Here is a 20,259-nt window from a genome sequence, read left to right as displayed (position 1 = left end):
TGTTATTTTAGCCACAATTCCTGATCAATTATCTGTTCTGAACCAAAGTGTACATGAGGTTAATAATGCAGATATTAATATCATCGAGTGTTTCCTTGGAAGAAACTAATTGTCCCGCATGAAGCTTGACTGATTTCATTACTATGCAGTTAACCAGTTAAGTCAATCTATAAGGTTCTGTTCTCCTTGTTTCCATAATGTCTTTCTACCCAGTCTATATTCCATGCAGGAGCCTGCTCACACTATGACTCTACTCAAAATCATTCTTTAGCTTCACATTCCACTCAAAGTGGAGGGAAGCAAAATTCTATCAAAGGTGTCTACCACTAACCATTTGTGTAACCAGAATGGCCTCTATGCTATATCTCTTCTAACAAAATAACTTGTCCCCATCATATTCCTTTTACTTCCCCTTCTTTATTCCTAACCAGAATTCCATCTCACCAATTTACACATGGCCTTCTCCCTTAGTCTCTTCTGATATCGGAGAGGACTTCCCTCACCACCCTACATGAAAAAGCACCCCATTGATCTCTGTCTCTTTTGCCTGTGTTATTTTTCTTCCTAGCAATTAACACTAACTGATACTTGTTAGGTTTGTCAGTATCCACAAGTAGTCAGTCAGTGGTTATCAGTGGTTATCAGTCCAGTTAGTAAACTAACAAGAGTATAACAGTATGGAGGCAAGAAAAGTAGAAGGAGCCTGTTCAAAGGTAGAAAGAAGGGCAGAACAGTATGCTGCCACAGAAGATGAAGGAAGACAGGAATAAAAAATAGAACACACAAGAACTGGAAAATGGACTGCTATATTTAGTAGCAAAGAGTACTTCATTGTCCAAGAAGGCCATGTGAGAAAAGTTGATATGAAAGCCATCCTACAGCAAGTTAAAGAACAAGTACACAGGCACTTTCAGAAGTCATCAGTTTATTTACATTGCCTATTACAAGAGAAAAAGATATAAAATGCTAGTGAAAATAGGCAGTAAAATAAAGCAAACAGGTTTCTAATCAAAACTCAAAAGTATTACTGATGGACCTCAGACTAATGTGAATCTTTTAGTATGTCAACTCTCAAATAAAATTTTTGAAATATTACCTTAAGAGTGAAAGATATTAGAATTCTAATTATGTTTTCTAGTTTTCATCCAGTCACCAATTCTCTGCAAATGTGGGGCTGATCACTTTACTTCTAGATTTCTGCATATAAGATAACAATTGGCCCATGCTTCATTAGAAAACTAAAGTTAAATTCTCCTTTTGCAAGAAAGGTTATCAACATTACTTATAACTTACCCCAGTGTCCAAGATGTAATATCCTTTTACCTTCACTATGACAATAATCCTTTTAGTAATAATTTTCTGTAAATAATCTATAAAGAAAATTTCTCAACAATTATTTTCAAAATTTTGTATTTTAAATGAAAATTAATATTTGTAACAAGTATTAGGGGAACCTCTATTACTCAGGAATTGAGAATACTTATAACAGGAAAAAAGATAATTCCTCAAATCAATTACAGAAATTCAAATGATATTTTAGCATGAAGTATTTTCCCTTTTATTTCTTCCTACACTCTTTCTTATAGATGAACTTCAAAAATATTAATGATGTGACAATTTTTTTAAAAACTAAGGATGACAACCTTTAGATATTGATAGTAATAACTGACATTTCAAAGCACTTTGTGATTTCACACAGCTCTTTAACATAGATTATCTCATTTAATTATCACATCACTCTCTAGAAGTTAATAATGTTATCTGTAATTATTCCCAGTTTAACAATAAGAAAACTGAGTTATTAAGTGGCAAGTTAGGTAGTTTATATTCATTACTCTTTCTATGGTTACTCTCTCCCAGATAAATATTAAATTTACAGCTATGAATTTCTCCTTCAGTTTTCTCAATAGTTCATTAAATGCTACCAGTATAATCTAGGACAATATAAGACATATCTGTAAGCTGACTCTTTTTGCATTTTAAAAATTAACTATTTCTAAAGTATTATACATATAAAGTTATTTTAAGAAATAGCCTAAGCTAAAACGGCAAACACTGATCAAATTCCATAAAGAGAATCTTATATTTAACTAACTCCTATTGAAAAAAATACGCTCATATGTCAAATTGAAAAACCTGGGTGAGGAAACATTACAATTTGGGGCAAGCTTGTAGCATGATAAGTTTTGGGAAAATTTTTATAAAATTTCATTCTTCATTTTCTGAGAATGTATCTGGTTACTAAAAGTATTGAGATATACTTTATCATGTTTAATATTCACTCAACAAAGTAATGATTAAGCATCTATAAGAGTCAAGCAGTTTTCCTTCAAATTTACCATGTTTTTAAAACAAATAAATATTTTCCTTTTCTAATTGAGATTTTTAAATATACTGAATAAGGCAAAAATTAAGGAATAAACATAAACCACTGAAATTAAAATTATAATTTTATACATTAGCAAACAAGCAAAATTTTAATTGAGTGATAACTTATAATTATAGCTTCTTTTAACATTAAAGTAATAATCTGCATGAGTGACAGTTTACATAATTTTGATGATAATTTTTAAATATAGTATTCAATAAACATCTAGCAATCAATGATTATTTAATATTATGGTAGTAAAACTCCCCACATAAAGTCTGTATCTACCCCCAAAAATCTAGCAAACTCAAGCCATAATTCAAAGAAAATGAGTAACTAAAACAGTATGCCAGGAAGTACTGTTGAAAATGTTCTCTCAAATTTCTAGTATATCTGTTAAGTATCTATTCAAAATCACTGTGACCATCCAGGCAAGGAGTATAGATTACTTCTGAGAAATGGAACCAAGAATAGAGGGAATACTAGTTCTAGTAACATTTACTTGTGAATCATTCATACAAATCTATGTAAACATGTAAAACTCTAAATAGTACATCCACAGATAATATGAAATACATATATTGGGCAAAAACAAACCTGGCAAAAACATTTCTACACATTCCTAAAAATTGAGTAAACAATCGTAGAAATTATTTTTCATTTACTGATAATTCTTAAAAGTAGAAGCTTATTTTAAATTTTTCCTCCATTTTGCAACACAGTTATGTTTCTTTTTATTAAGTATTTTTCAAATATATTTAAAATATATAATTATAACATATATAACAGTCATGTTAAGCTAATTTTTGTGTTAATGTGATTCTTTAACACAGAAAGCCTCTTCTTCAATGTTTAATCAGAATGAATGAATAAATAATGAACTCTCTTCCATATCCAAGTATTGATTTATCTCATATAACACTGTCTCACATGAGTATATTCTCCCCAAGTCAACATATTCACATATTTCTTTGCCAGAATAACACTATCTACCTATTATTGTTCCACAAAACTGCATGTCATCCACTGATTTTAGAAGAAAAAAAGATGTGGAAAAATTTGGTTTCTGCTAAGTTTCTCTCTGTGCATAAATGTATGACAGAAAATTACAAAACAAAGATTTCCTTTCAGGAATTTTTTAAAAGTTTTTAGAATAAAATCTGTGTTCATAAAAATATGTTTATCATATATTATTGAATAAAAAGTTACAAAATATAAGGCATTATTATAGTTTTATTTAAAAGTTACCCACACACATATACATAAACATGTATAAATACATTTACATATATATGTACATTCACTGAGAAAAGTCCAAAAAGTTATTTGGCAAAATAGAAACAGTGGTGGCATAGGTCAGTAAGATTACGGATAGTTCATATTTTCCTTCATTTTTCTTTATGCAACAATCTTGATTATACAGAATGATGAGTTTCATTATGGCATATTTATACAAAAATAAACAATTTAATCAATTTCACTCATTTCAATCAAATGCAGTTTTAGGTTCACAGAAAAATTAGAAGATCCTAAGATGTCTCATACGCCTCCTATCCCTACATATGCATAGTCTACCCCATTATCAACATAACCCACCAAAATGGTATATTTGTTACAACTGATAAACTTACTTATCACCCTAAGTCCATGTTTTACTTTATTCCTTTTGGGGAATTTTCAAAAGTCTAAATTCTTCTTAATATGAACAAACTAGTTCCTTTCTTCCACTCTACTTTCTAGAATTTCATTATTATTCCAGAAATTAACTTATCTTCATGGGAGAAAATTTTACAAACTATGAAATGATTAGCAAATACATAAGGAAGTGACTTATAACAAATTAACCAACTCCTGCACAACACTCTGTATTCCACTCTGTCATTGAATTGCAATTGTGAGAATTCTGGTCACCTGTTCAATTAATTTGCTAGTAAAACTTTCCACGTTTTTTATAAGTAGAATTTAAATATAATTCAGCTCTCCAGAATGAAAGTTCTCATATATTACACATATCAGCTTCATTCAACTCGTTATTTTTATTTAGTCCAAAATGAAAAGGAAAAAATAGTCATTTAAAAATAACATACTCAGCTGCCTGTTTGATGTGCTTTAAGTCTTTCTTCAAATTTCTGTTCTCGTTATCTAAAAGCATAATCTGGGTGTAGACATCTGGAACACTCCCAGCAGTTCTAAGTTCAGTTACTCCCTTCTGTATTAACTCATACCTAGAATGGAATCAAACAAAAGACTTTGTCATTTCTCTCCAAATGCCTTAATTCACATGCAATTCAAAAAACTAAATCTCAAAGAATTTTATGGTAATTAGTTGTTATATTACATTTGTAAACTAAAATGTTACTATTCATAATATATATTTAAAATAAAGTATTAATGAATCATGGTATATAAAATATAACTGGACATCTCCTGGTAAAGTAAACAAAACAGTTTGAGTCACTATCTCAAGGAGTTTAGTTTCCTACTAAGTGGGGATGGTGATAAATTCTAGGAAATAAAATAAAGCAGGATAAGAGGGTAAGAGAAAGTGAGGGGAAGAGATCTGTTCTATATATAGTGGTCATGAATGACAAGCATGACTGACAGAGTGATATTCGGGCAGGCTTTAAGGAAATGAGGGACAGCACCATGTGAATCTATGGGAGAGTATCTGGGGCTGAGAAAATAGTAAATGCAAAGACCTAGAAACAAGTAAATGTTTGGCACTTACAAAAAAGAGCAAAACACCAGTATATATAGAGTATGTGGAGCTGGAGTCAACTGAGTGGGAGAGAGAGGTGCAGAAGACAGCAGAGAGTTAATGAGGAAAGACATTTCACTCTGAATCAGATTGAAGCTATGGGAAGGTTTGGATACAAGTAACACTGATCAGATTTGTTATAAAAAGATGAGTCACTTGGAAGAAGCAGCCTGTAAAGGAGCATGCACAGAATAAGAAACTAGTCCAGGAGAGACAGAATGGTAGGCTGAACAAAGTGGGTACCAGCTGAGTTTAGAAGAAGTGCTGTTGAGGTAGAGATGGCAGGATTCTCTGATCAATTAGTTGTCAGGTTTTAGCAAAAGAGAGAAGTCAAGGAGGACTTCAAGGTTTTGGTCTAAGCAACAGACAGCTATTTACTAAGAGGATAAATGAGTGAATGAGTGATTGGAGGAATCAAGGAATCGATTCCATCTGTGTTAAATGTAACATGTCTAGCAAATAAGTGAAGATGAAAGTCAGACATACATGTCAAGAGTTCAGGGAAAAGGTCAAGACAGGCAATTTAAATATGAGTACCTCAGTACATAAAAACTACTTAAAGTCATGAGCACAGAAGAGACGAGATAGACAGTGAATGTAACAAGAAAAATGATGAAGTCCCAGAACTGACAGAACTGAGTCATAAAACACTTCATCATTTCAAAGTTGAGAAGGGAAAAAAAAAAAAAAAAAAAGGAAATACTACCAAAGGAATTCAAGAGAAAAGAGGTTGGTGAACTAATGGGAGACTATGAGAAAGCTGTGGCCAGGAGTCACGTGGAGAAATGTTTGACGAAGGAAAAAACAGATAATGGTGACAATGCTGCCAGGAGTTTGAAAGAGTACTGAGAATCAAATCCCTGGAATTGGCAATGTGAAAGTCACTGAAAAAAACGTTTACTCAGCTAAGCAACAGGATGAAAGGGGACGAGAAATGAGAACATGGCAACAAACTTTTTCAAGGAAACAAGCCATTAAAGAGAGACTAGGAAATCAAGATGAACTTCAAAGAGGATGTAATCAAGTTCAGGGTGCTTCATTTTTCCTTTTTTTTTTTTTAATGTATTAGATATGATTGCACATCTGCATGCTTATGGGAATGACCCAGCAGCAAGGCAAAAAAATGATAAGCAAGAAAGAGAGAAACAAATACAGGAGCAATAATGTCCGTGAGTAGATGACAGGAGCTGGTATATAGTCAACAAGAATAGGGCAGGCCACCGACAGCCACCTGCATGATTCAGCATCTGTGACAAGTAAGAAAGAAGGCCTGAGGACACAGCAGCAGGTGGGTAAAGGGGGAGGTGCTACTCCTCTTCCTTTTTCCTCAGTACAATAAAAAGGAACATAAAACATCAGAACATTATTGATAGATTGTAAATAATTATTAATTTTAATCACTGTATATAAGAATTGATAAAGCTAAATTAAAAAACAAACAACACAGAAAAACATTTTACATAATAAAGGTATTAACGAAGTAATCCCTATAAAGGTTATTATAGGTAAGCTAAGTATCAAAAAGTTTAAATTAGTATTTTCATATTACAAACCATAAATTAACATTACATTTCAATAATTCATTCTTTTTGTGTTATTTAACTCATATAACAAAATACCTGCAAGAAGACCCTTACGGAATATACTGAAGGTTAAAATAATCATATCAATGTATTATACTATTTGCCATAATTTATAAAATAAATAGGTAATTTAATCATAAATTCAATATTTTATCTGTATTTGATGTGATTTATAATTATCTCAAGAGAAGACATAGAGATCGAATGAAGCACTAGACCACAAAGTTTTTTGACCATAAAATTGGTTTTTATCAACTTGCTTTATGTAATGCAGAAACAAAAAATTCAATAAAGAAATTATATCTATGAGGACAAAAAGTGACTTAACAGTTGCCCTCTAAATTAAATACTATTAAATAAAACAAATGTGGTAAAAGAAGCACAAGGCAAAACATAACATATGACATTTACCTTAGGGCATTCCAAAATCATTCATCATACAAAATTTCCTCCATGCACAAAATAACAAGAATTAAGACTTCAAAGGCACTATAAGTAAAATTTAACCACAAATTCCAGAAATATAATTCTGAAAAAGTCTTATTACATTTTTCCTAAGATTTTTAGCTTTTTTTTTTGGTTTTGCATATATGTGCTGTTTTATTTGGAAGAAATACCCTGGTCCTTTTATTTCTTCCTTATTCCCTCATCATTAGAATAAAACTGGAAAAAAATGTCCAGGTAGAAAAAGATTATTATAACTATTAGGAAACACAATTTATTCCCAACTAAATTGCCAATAAAATTATATTAATGTGCTTTGTATTTACCATAAGTCTATATGCTACTTAAAATTATGTATAAAAGGAGAATAGGTATACATTTTCATGAGAAATTATAGTGTTCACAAGATTTGTGTATATACCAGAGTTTCAGACCACCACCACAAAAGACGAACAAGCATGATAAAATACCAGTAAAGATATAAACAGTGTCAGACAGGTAAGGATCAGTTTTCCAGCATAATGGCACCCAAGACACAGGTTATAAAAAAACAGGGAAAAGGTCATCTAAACAATAAGAAGCATCAAATGAAAATTTTTTTCTCCATATTTTCAGAGACAGGAAAGTATTTTACCACAAAGACAAAAAGCTCTTAATTACTGCTAAAACTGAGAATACTGGAATTGCCAATACCATGACAGACGGCCCTTCACAGGAAACACAGTACATCTGAAAAGTTCAACAGAAGTTCCATGTTTCCTCACGCCAACATGGAAAATAGGCACAAATCTGAACTCTAAAATCAAGGCATTTCTTCATCTTCTTTGGCTCTTGTCAAGCTGGAAAGTATCTTGCTCATTTTTTTTCAAGACTCCCTGGTACAATTCTACAATATACCATTGTGGTTAGGAGATTGGTCTTTAAAATCTATCTGGCTTGAGTTGACTCTGCCACTTGCTGACACTTACTGAGGCAGATGTCCTAGTGATGAACGAGTTTACCATTTCCTCATACATAAAATGAAGATATATTAGTAGCTATTTGCTACATACAATTGTTGGGAGAAACATCAATAAAATGATACAAAAGTAATTTTTTTTAAATTTTTATTATTATTGTATACAAATGGGATACATGTTGTTTCTCTATTTGTACATGGAGTCAAGGCATACCATTTGTGTAATCATACATTTACATAGGGCAATGATGTTTGATTCATTATTTTTTTTCCCTTCCCCCCCACCCCTCCAACCCCTCCCACCCCTCTTTTCCCTCTATACAGTCCTTCTTTCCTTCATTCTTACCACACTCCTTAACCCTAACCCTAAACCTAACCCTAATCCTAACTCTAACCCCGCCCACCCCCCATTATATGTTATCCTCCGCTTATCAGCGAGATCATTCCTCCTTTGGTTTTTTGAGATTGGCTTATCTCACTTAGCATGATGTTCTCCAATTTCATCCATTTGCCTTCAAATGCCATAATTTTATCATTCTTCATTGCGGAGTAATATTCCATTGTATATATATGCCACAGTTTCTTTATCCATTCATCAACTGAAGGGCATCTAGGTTGGTTCCACAATCTGGCTATGGTGAATTGAGCAGCAATGAACACTGATGTAACTGTATCTCTGTAGTATGCTGATTTTAAGTCCTTTGGGTATACGCCAAGGAGTGGGATAGCTGGGTCAAATGGTGGTTCCATTCCAAGCTTTCTGAGGAATCACCATACTGCTTTCCAGAGTGGCTGCACTAATTTGCAACCCCACCAGCAATGTATGAGTGTTCCTTTTTCACCACATCCTCGCCAACACCTATTGTTGCTTGTATTCTTGATAATCGCCATTCTAATTGGGGTGAGATGAAATCTTAGGTTAGTTTTGATTTGCATTTCCCTTATTACTAGGGATGTTGAACATTTTTTCATATATCTGTTGATTGCTTGTAGATCTTCTGTGAAGTGTCTGTTCATTTCCTTAGCCCATTTGTTGATTGGATTATTTGTATTCTTGGTGTAGAGTTTTTTGAGTTCTTTATAGAGTCTGGAAATTAGTGCTCTATCTGAAGTATGAGTGGCAAAGATATTCTCCCACTCTGTAGGCTCTCTCTTCACATTGCTGATAGTTTCCTTTGTGGAGAGAAAGCTTTTTAGTTTGAATCTATCCCAGTTGTTGATTCTTGCTTTTATTTCTTGTGCTATGGGAGTCCTGTTAAGGAAGTCTGATCCTACGCCATCAAGTTGAAGATTTGGACCTACTTTTTCTTCTATAAGATGCAGGGTCTCTGGTCTGATTCCGAGGTCCTTCATCCATTTTGAGTTGAGTTTTGTGTAGGGTGAGAGATAGGGGTTTATTTCATTCTGTTGCATGTGGTTTTCCAGTTTTCCCAGCACCATTTGTTGAAGAGGCTATCTTTTCTCCTTTGCATATTTTTGGACCCTTTGTCTAGTATGAGAAAATTGTATTTATTTGGGTTTGTGTCCATGTCCTCTATTCTGTACCATTGATCTACCTGTCTATTTTGGTACCAATACCATGCCGTTTTTGTTACTATTGCTTTGTAGTAGAGTTGAAGATCTGTATTGCAATACCCCCTGCTTCGTTCTTGCTACTTAGGATTGCTTTAGCTATTCTAGGTTTTTTATTCTTCCAGATGAATTTCATAATTGCTTGCTCTATTTCTGTTAGGTATATCATTGGGATTTTAATTGGAATTGCATTGAGTCTGTATAGCACTTTAGGTAGTATGGCCATTTTGACAATATTAATTCTGCCTATCCAGGAACATGGGAGATCTTTCCATCTTCTAAGGTTTTCTTGAATTTCTTTCTTTAATGTTCTGTAGATCTCTTTGTAGAAGTCTTTCACCTCTTTTGTGAGATTGATTCCCAAGAATTTTATTTTTTTCGATGCTATTGTGAATGGGGTATTTTCCTAATTTCTCTTTCTGAAGATTCATCACTTATGTATAAAAATGCATTGGATTTATAAGCATTGATCTTGTAACCTGCTACTTTACTGAATTCACTTATGAGTTCTAAAAGTTTTCTGGTGGAATTTCTGGGTTCCTCTAAATATATAATCATGTCGTCAGCGAACAGGGATAGTTTGAGTTCTTCTTTTCCTATTCGTATCCCTTTAATTTATTTGGTTTGTCTAATTGCTCTGGCTAGAGTCTCAAGAACGATGTTGAATAGAAGTGGTGAAAGAGGGCATCCCTGCCTTGTTCCAGTTTTTAGGGGGAACGCTTTCAGTTTTTTACCATTTAGAATGATATTGGCCATGGGCTTAGCGTAGATGGCCTTTATAATGTTAAGGAATGTTCCCACTACCCCAATTTTTTCTAGTGTTTTGAGCATGAAGGGATGCTGTATTTTATCGAATGCTTTTTCTGCATCTATTGAAATAATCATGTGATTCTTAACATTAAGTCTGTTGATATGGTGAATGACATTTATTGATTTCCGAATGTTGAACCAACCTTGCATCCCTGGGATAAAACCCACTTGATTGTGGTGCACTATCTTTTTAATATATATTTGTATGTGATTTGCTAATATTTTGTTGAGAATTTTTGCGTTGATGTTCATTAAGGATATTGGTCTGAAATTTTCTTTCCTCGATGTGTCTCTGTCTGGTTTAGGTATCAGGGTGATATTGGCTTCATAGAATGAGTTTGGGAGGGTTCCCTCCTCTTCTATTTCATGGAATAGTTTGAGGAGTATTGGAATGAGCTCTTCTTTAAAGGTTTTGTAGAACTCGGCTGAGAACCCATCTGGTCCTGGACTTTTCTTTGTTGGTAGGCTTTTGATGACCTCTTCTATTTCATTGCTTGAAATTGGTTTATTTAGTTGTGTATGTCCTCCTTGTTCAGTTTAGGTAATTCATATGTCTCTAGAAATTTGTTGATGTCTTCGAGGTTTTCTGTTTTGTTGGAGTATAGATTTTCAAAGTAGCTTCTAATTATGTTTTGTATTTCAGTCGTGTCTATTGTGATGTTTCCTTGTTCATTCCGAATTTTAGTAATTTGAGTTTTCTCCCTCTTTCTCTTTGTTAGTGTGGCTAAGGGTTTATCAATTTTGTTTATTTTTTCAAAGAACCAACTGTTTATTTTGTTAATTTTTCCAATTGTTTCTTTTGTTTCAATTTCGTTGATTTTGGCTCTGATTTTAACTATTTCCTGTCTTCTACTACTTTTGGTATTGGTCTGCTCTTCTTTTTCTAGGGCTTTGAGCTGTAGTGTTAAGTCGTTTGTTTGTTCATTTCTACTTCTTTTTTTGAATGCGCCCCATGAAATAAATCTTCCTCTAAGTACTGCTTTCATAGTGTCCCAGAGATTTTCATATGATGTGTCTTTGTTCTCGTTTACTTCTAAGAATTTTTTTATTTCCCTCCTGATGTCTTCTGTTATCCATTCATCATATAATAGTGTATTATTTAATCTCCAGGTATTGGAGAAATTTCTGTTTTTTATTTTGTCATTTATTTCTAGTTTCAATCCATTATGATCTGATAGAGTACAAGGTAGTATTTCTATCTTCTTGTATTTGCTAACAGTAGCTTTGTGGCATAAAATATGATCTGTTTTAGAGAAGGATACATGTGCTGCTGAGAAGAAAGTGTATTCGTTCTTTCTTGGATGGTATATTCTATATATGTCCGTTAAGTCTAAATTGTTTATTGTGTTATTGAGAACTATGGTTTCTTTATTCAATTTTTGTTTGGAAGATCTATCAAGTGGTGAGAGAGGTGTGTTAAAATCGCCTAGTATTATTGTGTTGTGGTCTATTTGATTTCTGGAATTGAGAAGGATTTGTTTGACATACATGGATGAGCCAATGTTCGGGGCATAGATATTTATGATTGTTATTTCTTGCTGATTTATGCTTCCCTTAAGCAGCATGTAATGTCCTTCTTTATCCCTTCTGACTAGTTTTGGCTTGAAGTCCACATTATCTGAAATGAGGATGGATACTCCAGCTTTTTTGCTGTGTCCGTGTGCATGGTATGTTTTTCCCCATCCTTTCACCTTTAGTCTATGGGTGTCTCTTTCTATGAGATGAGTCTCTTGCAGGCAGCATATTGTTGGATTTTTCATTTTAATCCAATCTGCCAGTCTATGTCTTTTGATTGATGAGTTCAGGCCATTAACATTCAGGGTTATTATTGTGATATGATTTGTATTCCCAGTCATTTGACTCATATTTGTTTTTTGACATGATTTGGTTTCTCCTTTATTTGGCTATTCCTTTAGGCTAGCGCCTCCTGTTGCTGATTTGCATCGTTGTTTTTCATCTCTTCCTCATGGAATATTTTGCTGAGAATGTTCTGTAATGCTGGCTTTCTTTTTGTAAATTCCTTTAGCTTTGTTTATCATGGAAGGATCTTATTTCATCGTCAAATTTGAAGGTAAGTTTTGCTGGGTATAAGATTCTTGGTTGGCATCCATTTTCTTTCAGAGCTTGAAAAATGTTGTTCCATGCCCTTCTAGCTTTTAGGGTCTGGATTGAAAAATTTGCTGATATTCTTATTGGTTTCCCCCTGAATGTAATTTGGTTCTTTTCTCTCGCGGCCTTTAAAATTCTGTCTTTATTTTGTATGTTAGGTATCTTCATAATAATGTGCCTTGGTGTGGGTCTGTTGTAATTTTGTATATTTGAAGTCCTATAAGCCTCTTGTACTTGGTTTTCCATTTCATTCTTCAGATTTGGGAAATTTTCTGATATTATTTCATTGAATAGATTGTTCATTCCTTTGGTTTGTTTCTCTAAGCCTTCCTCAATCCCAATAATTCTTAAATTTGGCCTTTTCATGATATCCCATAATTCTTGTAGATTCTGTTCATGATTTCTTACCATCTTCTCTGTTTGGCCAACTTTGTTTTCAAGATTAAATAATTTGTCTTCAATGTCTGAGGTTCTGTCTTCCAGGTGTTCTATCCTATTGGTTATGCTTTCTATGGAGTTTTTAACTTGGTTTATTGTTTCCTTCATTTCAAGTATTTCAGTTTGTTTGTTTTTCAGTATCTCTAACTCTTTATTGAAATGATCTCTTGCTTCCCGTATTTGGTCTTTTAACTGTTGATTGGTGCGATCATTTAATGCCTGCATTTGCTCTTTCATCTCCTCCTTCAATGCCTGCATGTGCTCTTTCATCTCCTCATTTGTTTCTCTGATTGTTTTAATTATGTACATTCTGAACTCCCTTTCTGACATTTCTTCTGCTGTGCTGTCATTGGGTTTTATTGATGTAGTATCTAGGTTTGTGTGGGACATTTTCTTCCCTTGTTTTCTCATATTGGTCAGATGTCAGTGGGAATCTGAGATATTGCAGATTTCCTCTATTGGCTTATAGTGTCCCGGTAGATTTCCAGTGTATCACCTCCCAGCCTTCAGTAGCCTGAAGTCTTGGAGGAACTTGATAATGCAGTGCTTCCGAAGAAAGCTGCCCCTAGCCCCCTACTGGTTCCAGGGCTTGGAGCTGGCTCTGTGCGGAAAGGCTCTCACTGGGGGCCTGCACCGTGCAGCTGGCCGTGTGGGGGGAGCCCACCGCCGGAGTGTGGAAGGCTGCCTGTGGAAGACTCTAGCTGCCCTGCCCTGCTCCGATAAGCCACCTCTATCTGGGCCTCCCACTCGAGCCGAGCTTTACCCAGTGGGCAGACTCACCCGTGGCTCTATTTTGGTCCAAGTCTCTCAATGCCTCCCCTTCTTAACTCCTGGGTTCTGGAGCAACTGGGGATGCAGTCCCCTTTTAGTCCGCCATCTTGGATCGCCCCGTGGAAAGAGCCTGCAGCCGGAGTGGGCAGAGCTGCCTGAAGAAGTCTCTGGCTGCCCTGCCCTGATCCCAGAGGCTGCTTGCGGATCGAAGCTCTCCGTTGGCTCAGGGACTTGTGGCTGGCTCTATGTAGAAAGGCTCTCACTGGGCGGTCTGTTCCGAGAAGCTAGCCTTGAAAGGCGCCTCCCACCGCAGGGGTCCAGGCTGCTTGGGGAGGTCTCTGGCTGCCCTGTCCTGGTCCCTGAAGCCGCTTGCAGGCCGGAGCACGCCACGCTGGCTCTGGGACTTGGAGCTTGTTCTGATCAGAAAGGCTCTCACTAGGAAGCCTCCTCCGAGAACCTGGAGAAACTGGCTGTATGGGAGGGGCCCAGCGCCAGAGTGCGCAGGGCTGCCTGTGGAAGACTCTAGCTGCCCTGCCCTGCTCCGATAAGCCACCCCTATCTGTGCCTGCCACCCAGGCCGAGCTTTACCCAGTGGGCAGACTCACCCGTGGCTCTATTTTGGTCCAAGTTTCTCAATGCCTCCCCTTCTTAACTCCTGGGTTCTGGAGCGACTGGGGATGTAGTCCCCTCTAGTCCGCCATCTTGGATCGCCCCCTAATTTTTGAGTGATAAGCTTAAGCTCTATCTTAGTATTTTAAACCCTCCGCATTTAATGAATACTATATTATTTTTGCTTTAAATTTTAAACTTAATATTTACCTATAAGCCTGCCTTCTTGATATCACAGTATATAAATTTATGCAGATATATTTACAGGGCTCAAATTTAGCATAGTACAATACAATTAAGAGTTAACAGAAGAGTCAAAATATTTCTGTGTTTAATTCTTATTTGAAACATAACCAGATGCCAACTCATCAACTGAAGAAACAGCAATAGATTTAAATGACAAAGGAACAATTACTTGTGTGGTATTTACTGAGTCCATCATTTACAGAATCACCACACATACATCCTACAATACTGGGAACATAAGGGCTTTTTCAAGGGCAATTTTAATTCTAGTCTCGCCCTTTAATATCTCACCATCCCTAGAAAGTTGTAACTGTATTGCCCACAATTGAATAATTATATGTTATGCCAAATTTTATTGGCTGAAAGCTGCAACATGTATCTTTTTAAAATAAAAAAATTACTCCTAATTTACAGTCTCTTCTATAATAAGTAAATTAAATTAGTAATTATCTGTCACAAATAAGCACCCTATTACCTTTGATAGAATTTTTACTACCACCCTACCTTCACTGAAATGGTAGGAAAAGAGGATAAATTAGAAAGAAGCAAGGATTAAAATATGAAGTAAAAAAGAAAGAATAAATTAAAAATTCTGTTTTCAAAACATTAGCTAGAAAGGGAGAGTCAGAGAAAGTGTGCTAATAAGAGGGAAAGGCAAAGAGCCAAGTATGCACATTTAGAGTGAATGAAAACTGAACATGTTAAGAGTCAGGAGAACAGTTCAGTTAGGAAAGGAGGTGGCTGACATATGCACCTCTTCAATTTTGCCCTCCTCCAGGGTAAATTACCATTGTCCATAGAGTATTCCAAAGTAGACATAAAAATAGCATTGTCTAAACCCAGAGTGAAAACTTTTTGGTGATACATACAGCAAATTCCTAATACATCTACTTATATATGTTATAAAAAGCAAGGATTGGAAACTCTTTTTGAAAAGGGTCAGAAAATTAAAATTTTAGAAACTGCAAAAACTGCTTTGTAGGCTATACAGTTGTGACTAATAACTTTTCTTTTATTACATGAAAACAGTCACAGACAAATACCTAAAAAAGAGGTCATGGCTGTATTTCAACAAAATTTTATTTACAAAATCAGAGGGCAGGTCAGATTTGGCCAAAGGGTCTTAGTTTTCTGACTCAGGATTTAAAGAATTTACTAATTGAGAATTGAAAGAACATAAGTCAAAGTTTACTGCCCAGTTTTTTGTTTCGTTTTGCTTTGTTTTGCTTTTAATGAATTAACAACAGAAAATCATTGTTTCCTTTTGCAATATCAAGTGAATTCAAAGCAATGATAAATTCTATGTAGTTTTTACTTAGATGATGATGAAAATAATACATAAATATCCCTATAACCCTATTATGTAGTATAGGTAAATGTTTCTGATCAAAATGAAAATGTTTCATGTGAAATAATGATCCAATACAGTGTGAATATAACAGCTAGGGATTTAAACTAGCAGCTAGAGATAAGGTTAAAATTATCTGATCTACAATATTACTAAACTCATATTATAAAAAGACAAAGTAAACAATTTTTACCTTCTGACTGCAAAATTACACTAAATTGTTTACCTACATCCCAATAATCTCATAGTTTCCTAAAATGTCATATCATCAATTCAGAGTGTTCAATTTTAAAGGAAGACATCAATTATCTAATTACTAAAAGTCTACTTGGATGGATATTTCTCTAAGGGAATCATTTCACACTTCAGACTGGCCTAACATGTTAAGTACCACATGTTCTAAACACACATACTTAGAAGACAAATAGGTAATTGAATCATATTAATTGCTTATTTCACTAATCATTTGCAAATTAATCACTGACCTACTTTTATAAAAATGTATTTTCTAATACATCTATAATTAATTTTAGGAACTTTTTAAAATCATTCACACAATTTGCAATTTTAAAATAAACAGTATTATTTTTCTACCACCAACCTCAAATCTTTTTCTCAGACTGTATTAATGAAAATTGGTTCTCATTAAATTTATTCATTTTCAGTATGCTTAAACACAATATAACTGATTATTCTTATATTCATGTTCTCAATAGATGAGATGGAAAATAACAAAATTAGAATTATATCACAACCAGATTAGTAAAATATTGCAAATTATTCCTATTATTTAAAATCAGGAATTAATCCAAAATGGTATAGATTAATCTGTATGTATCTAATATATACATCTTATATCTTCTATATCTTCCTACAATATACAATGACTATTAAAGATCAGATATATTTCAACTGTAATCATTTAATATTATTATTTTTTTAAATGCCAGGAATTCAAAAATATGCCTGGTGATCCTATTGTTATAGCAAAGGAATAAAAACAGTATGCCTGCTGATTTTCATAATCAATAAGTTATTTAAGTTTTCAATTATAACAGAAAAATCTTATTTTTAGAATATATTTGAAAATACAATGCTACTTACTTCTAAAGTAAACAATATACATAGAAAAAGAATCAATCAGCTATATAAGAAGGGAAAGGCAGGTGTTTAACAATACATAAAGTAAGCAACATAATGCTGTCAATAGCATGCCACAGTGTGAGAAACAATACCATTAGTAATTACACAAAAATAGTAGGAAAATATTTCACAAAAAATATTTAGTTATATAACTCCAGGTGACATTCAATTTTCTTGATTTTTGAAAATCAGTTAATTTCAATATTTTAGAAAAATGTTTAATGGAAATTTCTTGGCAACTGATACACGACTGTTTATTTGTACATTTATTTGTCTGCATGAGTGTGTGTTGTGGTTTCAGAGGTGAAGATAGGAAAGGTTTCTATCCATTTGTGTCAGTAACATCACTTCACCGTCTTTTAAGACAGTTGAAAGTGCCCATAGTAAATGCTATTACCATTTCTAGAGAACTATTTACCCACACAATTGTTTACCATTCAGACTGAAAGCAGTCAAGAGTTCTGGTCATTCCCATTTTGATCAGAAAATTGCAGAGAAAGTCTTCTATTACTTCAGGTACTGCATGCCTTGAAGGAAGAATTGTTTTCTGCTCCTGAAATATACATGCACAATTATTAATTTTGTAAACATAAAGGCTTTGATTAAGCACAGATAGGCTTTTATTCTTTCATTCATTTTTGCAGTTTTTTTTAAATATTAAGTGTCAGGGACTATTTTAATTTCTAGGCATAAAGCATTAATGAAAACAAGTCTCTGTCCTCATATGTGACAGTCAAGTGAATGAAGACAGATTATGAATGACTAAATACAAAATATACAGCATGGCAGAGTATCAAGTGCCTAGTGGGGAAAAGTAGAGGCTTAAAGATAGGGAGAGGCAAGCTTAAGGCAAGAACATTCATGGATAGGCTAATAGCCATGCATTTATAATGCATGGCTGAAGACTGCATTTATATATGGGGTTTGAGCCATAATCTCAAAAAACAATCTCAAATACTGAAATTCAGTATGATCAAAATTCCTAAGGTATAAGATCCTGAAGGATCAAAATCCCCAAAATATACTTATAAAAAAATAATTTTTAAAAATTCTTTAAAAAGATATTTATTTACATTTTTAAATGATTGATTTGAGAAAATCATGACAGAACACATCAAAGGTCACTTTACACAATAATATAGGCAACAATAACAAACATTTTTGTTAGCATATTTAGGTATACTAAGGGCAGTTGTACAAGTATAAATAATATAAACAGACAAATGTATTCATAAAGAAATAGGTCAAAAGCAAAAGATATAAATATATACTACTATGGTTGGTAGTTATGTGCACCCAGCTTTATAACTGCAATCATGTGAACTACTATCACGAACAATCCCAAACTTCTGATGAAATCAATCAAAAATCAGGATGAGCCACAAACACATATGTAGACCCAAACAGCCACAATCTCAAGAAACATTCTTCACAAATGCACATGTACAAAAAGGATACCTCTTCATTTACTGAGCAAGTTTCAAAGTTTTTACAAACGTTCAATGCTTACAAAGTCAATAATGTTATAATGCACTTTTACAGAGCCAAACTTGCCAAAACTGTGTAAAATGAATTAGTTATCTAAAAGTCTTTGCAAAATGTAGACCTCCAATAATGGAAACCATATGAAGATGAAATACATAGGAGAGTGAATAGTAAAAAATAATAATAATGTTAACTTAAAATAGTGGAATAAAAAAAAAAACAGGGAAAGGTTCAACGAGAAAATCTACATTACAAAGACAGATTATAGGCAACTGCACATATATAGTCCATAAGAGCTAGATGACTTTCACAATCATTAAGTATATTTTGAAGTTTTCCATCATGTTGAAAACTATAAAGGTATAACTCTCAGAGAACATGTTCACATTCATTTTCTAAGTGGCACTGCTCTTTCAGAAGTTTTTCTATGATTTGATGTATTTCTTCTGTGATTTGATATCACTGAGATGAAAATTCACTATGAAATTTTCCTACCTTCCACGCTGTGTTATGTTGTTGTGAATACTCAGAAATCCCTTCATCATGCATTCATATATAGACCACAATTGGGCAGAAATGATACTGGTGATCATACAGCAACATCACTGCAAAATGTCTTCTTATCCTACCACACACATAAACATTTCCAAGCCAATCAGTAACTTCACTGGCTTCTTCAGATATTTGTGACTTTCCTTCAGTGAAAGTTCCTGAAATTTCATCAGTTGGAAGGAATACCAGAGTAGACAAATTATGCATTTTTAAACTGAAGTTTTCATCTTTGCTGTATTATATAGCCAATCCACCTGCACAACTTTTCTGCCAAACACACTAGGCTGAATGGAATTTTTTTTTCCTTGATAATACCTTGACCTTCACTTTTAGTATCTTCAATTGCACCTTATTCCAAATCTGTCATTCTGATGTGGTGATTCAATTGAGATTGATTTCTTTGTGAAAAGTCCACCATAGATCTCCAAACAAGCATTTATAAAATGCTTCACTTTGTCTAGTCATTAATACCTAAACAAGCAAATAAGTTCTAGAATTTTAGGATCCAACACAGGCATGAACTGTATATAGCTGATTTAAAAAAAAAATACTAACATGGCACTTTTGCAATTGCCATTAGAATTATGATCAGCTCTGGATAAAGTGCTATCTTAGCACAAATATGGGCAAAAAGGAAGAATAACTTGTGTTTCAAATAGTGTATCATCTAGTGCAAAGGCCCTGAGGCAAGAATGTGATTGGATTCTCTCAATAAGGAGATCAACTTTCCCTTCCAAGGGCACATAACAGAAAAGAAGAATAATAAAGGACAAAGAAGAAAGAAGAAAGAAGGAAGAAGGAGAAAGAGGAGGAGGAGGAGAAATATAGGGACCTTGTGATTCTCTTAATTTTATTATTTTAAAAATATCCTTATTTTCAGAAGCACTATGTGATTGAAGAAGCTATATTCTCTAATGAAAGTAAGTAATTCTATCAATTCTATCAGGAGTCAGCTAATTGTTCTCATGAATAGTTTTAAGAGAACACAAGTATGTCTATTTGTTTACATACTGTCTATGGCTCTTTTGCACTACATGGGACAGCTGATGGCTCTCAAAACCTAAA

At 33.9% G+C, this 20,259-nt stretch overlaps 1 protein-coding gene across 1 annotated transcript in view; it reads right to left on the bottom strand.

The window, feature by feature from the left end:
- Positions 1 to 20,259, bottom strand: part of Spag16 (sperm associated antigen 16) — a 1,066,789-nt gene that overhangs the window by 1,023,359 nt on the left and 23,171 nt on the right. Inside the window, exons 4-5 of the mRNA XM_047546617.1 lie at positions 17,592 to 17,710; positions 4,456 to 4,593 (exon numbers count right to left, since the gene is read on the bottom strand). Of these exons, the coding sequence (XP_047402573.1) occupies positions 4,456 to 4,593; positions 17,592 to 17,710 (257 nt within the window). The remainder of the gene's footprint in view (positions 1 to 4,455; positions 4,594 to 17,591; positions 17,711 to 20,259) is intronic.

The sequence above is a fragment of the Sciurus carolinensis genome, chromosome 3 (assembly GCF_902686445.1).
Source record: "Sciurus carolinensis chromosome 3, mSciCar1.2, whole genome shotgun sequence".
NCBI classification, from domain to species: domain Eukaryota; kingdom Metazoa; phylum Chordata; class Mammalia; order Rodentia; family Sciuridae; genus Sciurus; species Sciurus carolinensis.
This window is presented reverse-complemented; position numbering and strand designations above follow the sequence as displayed.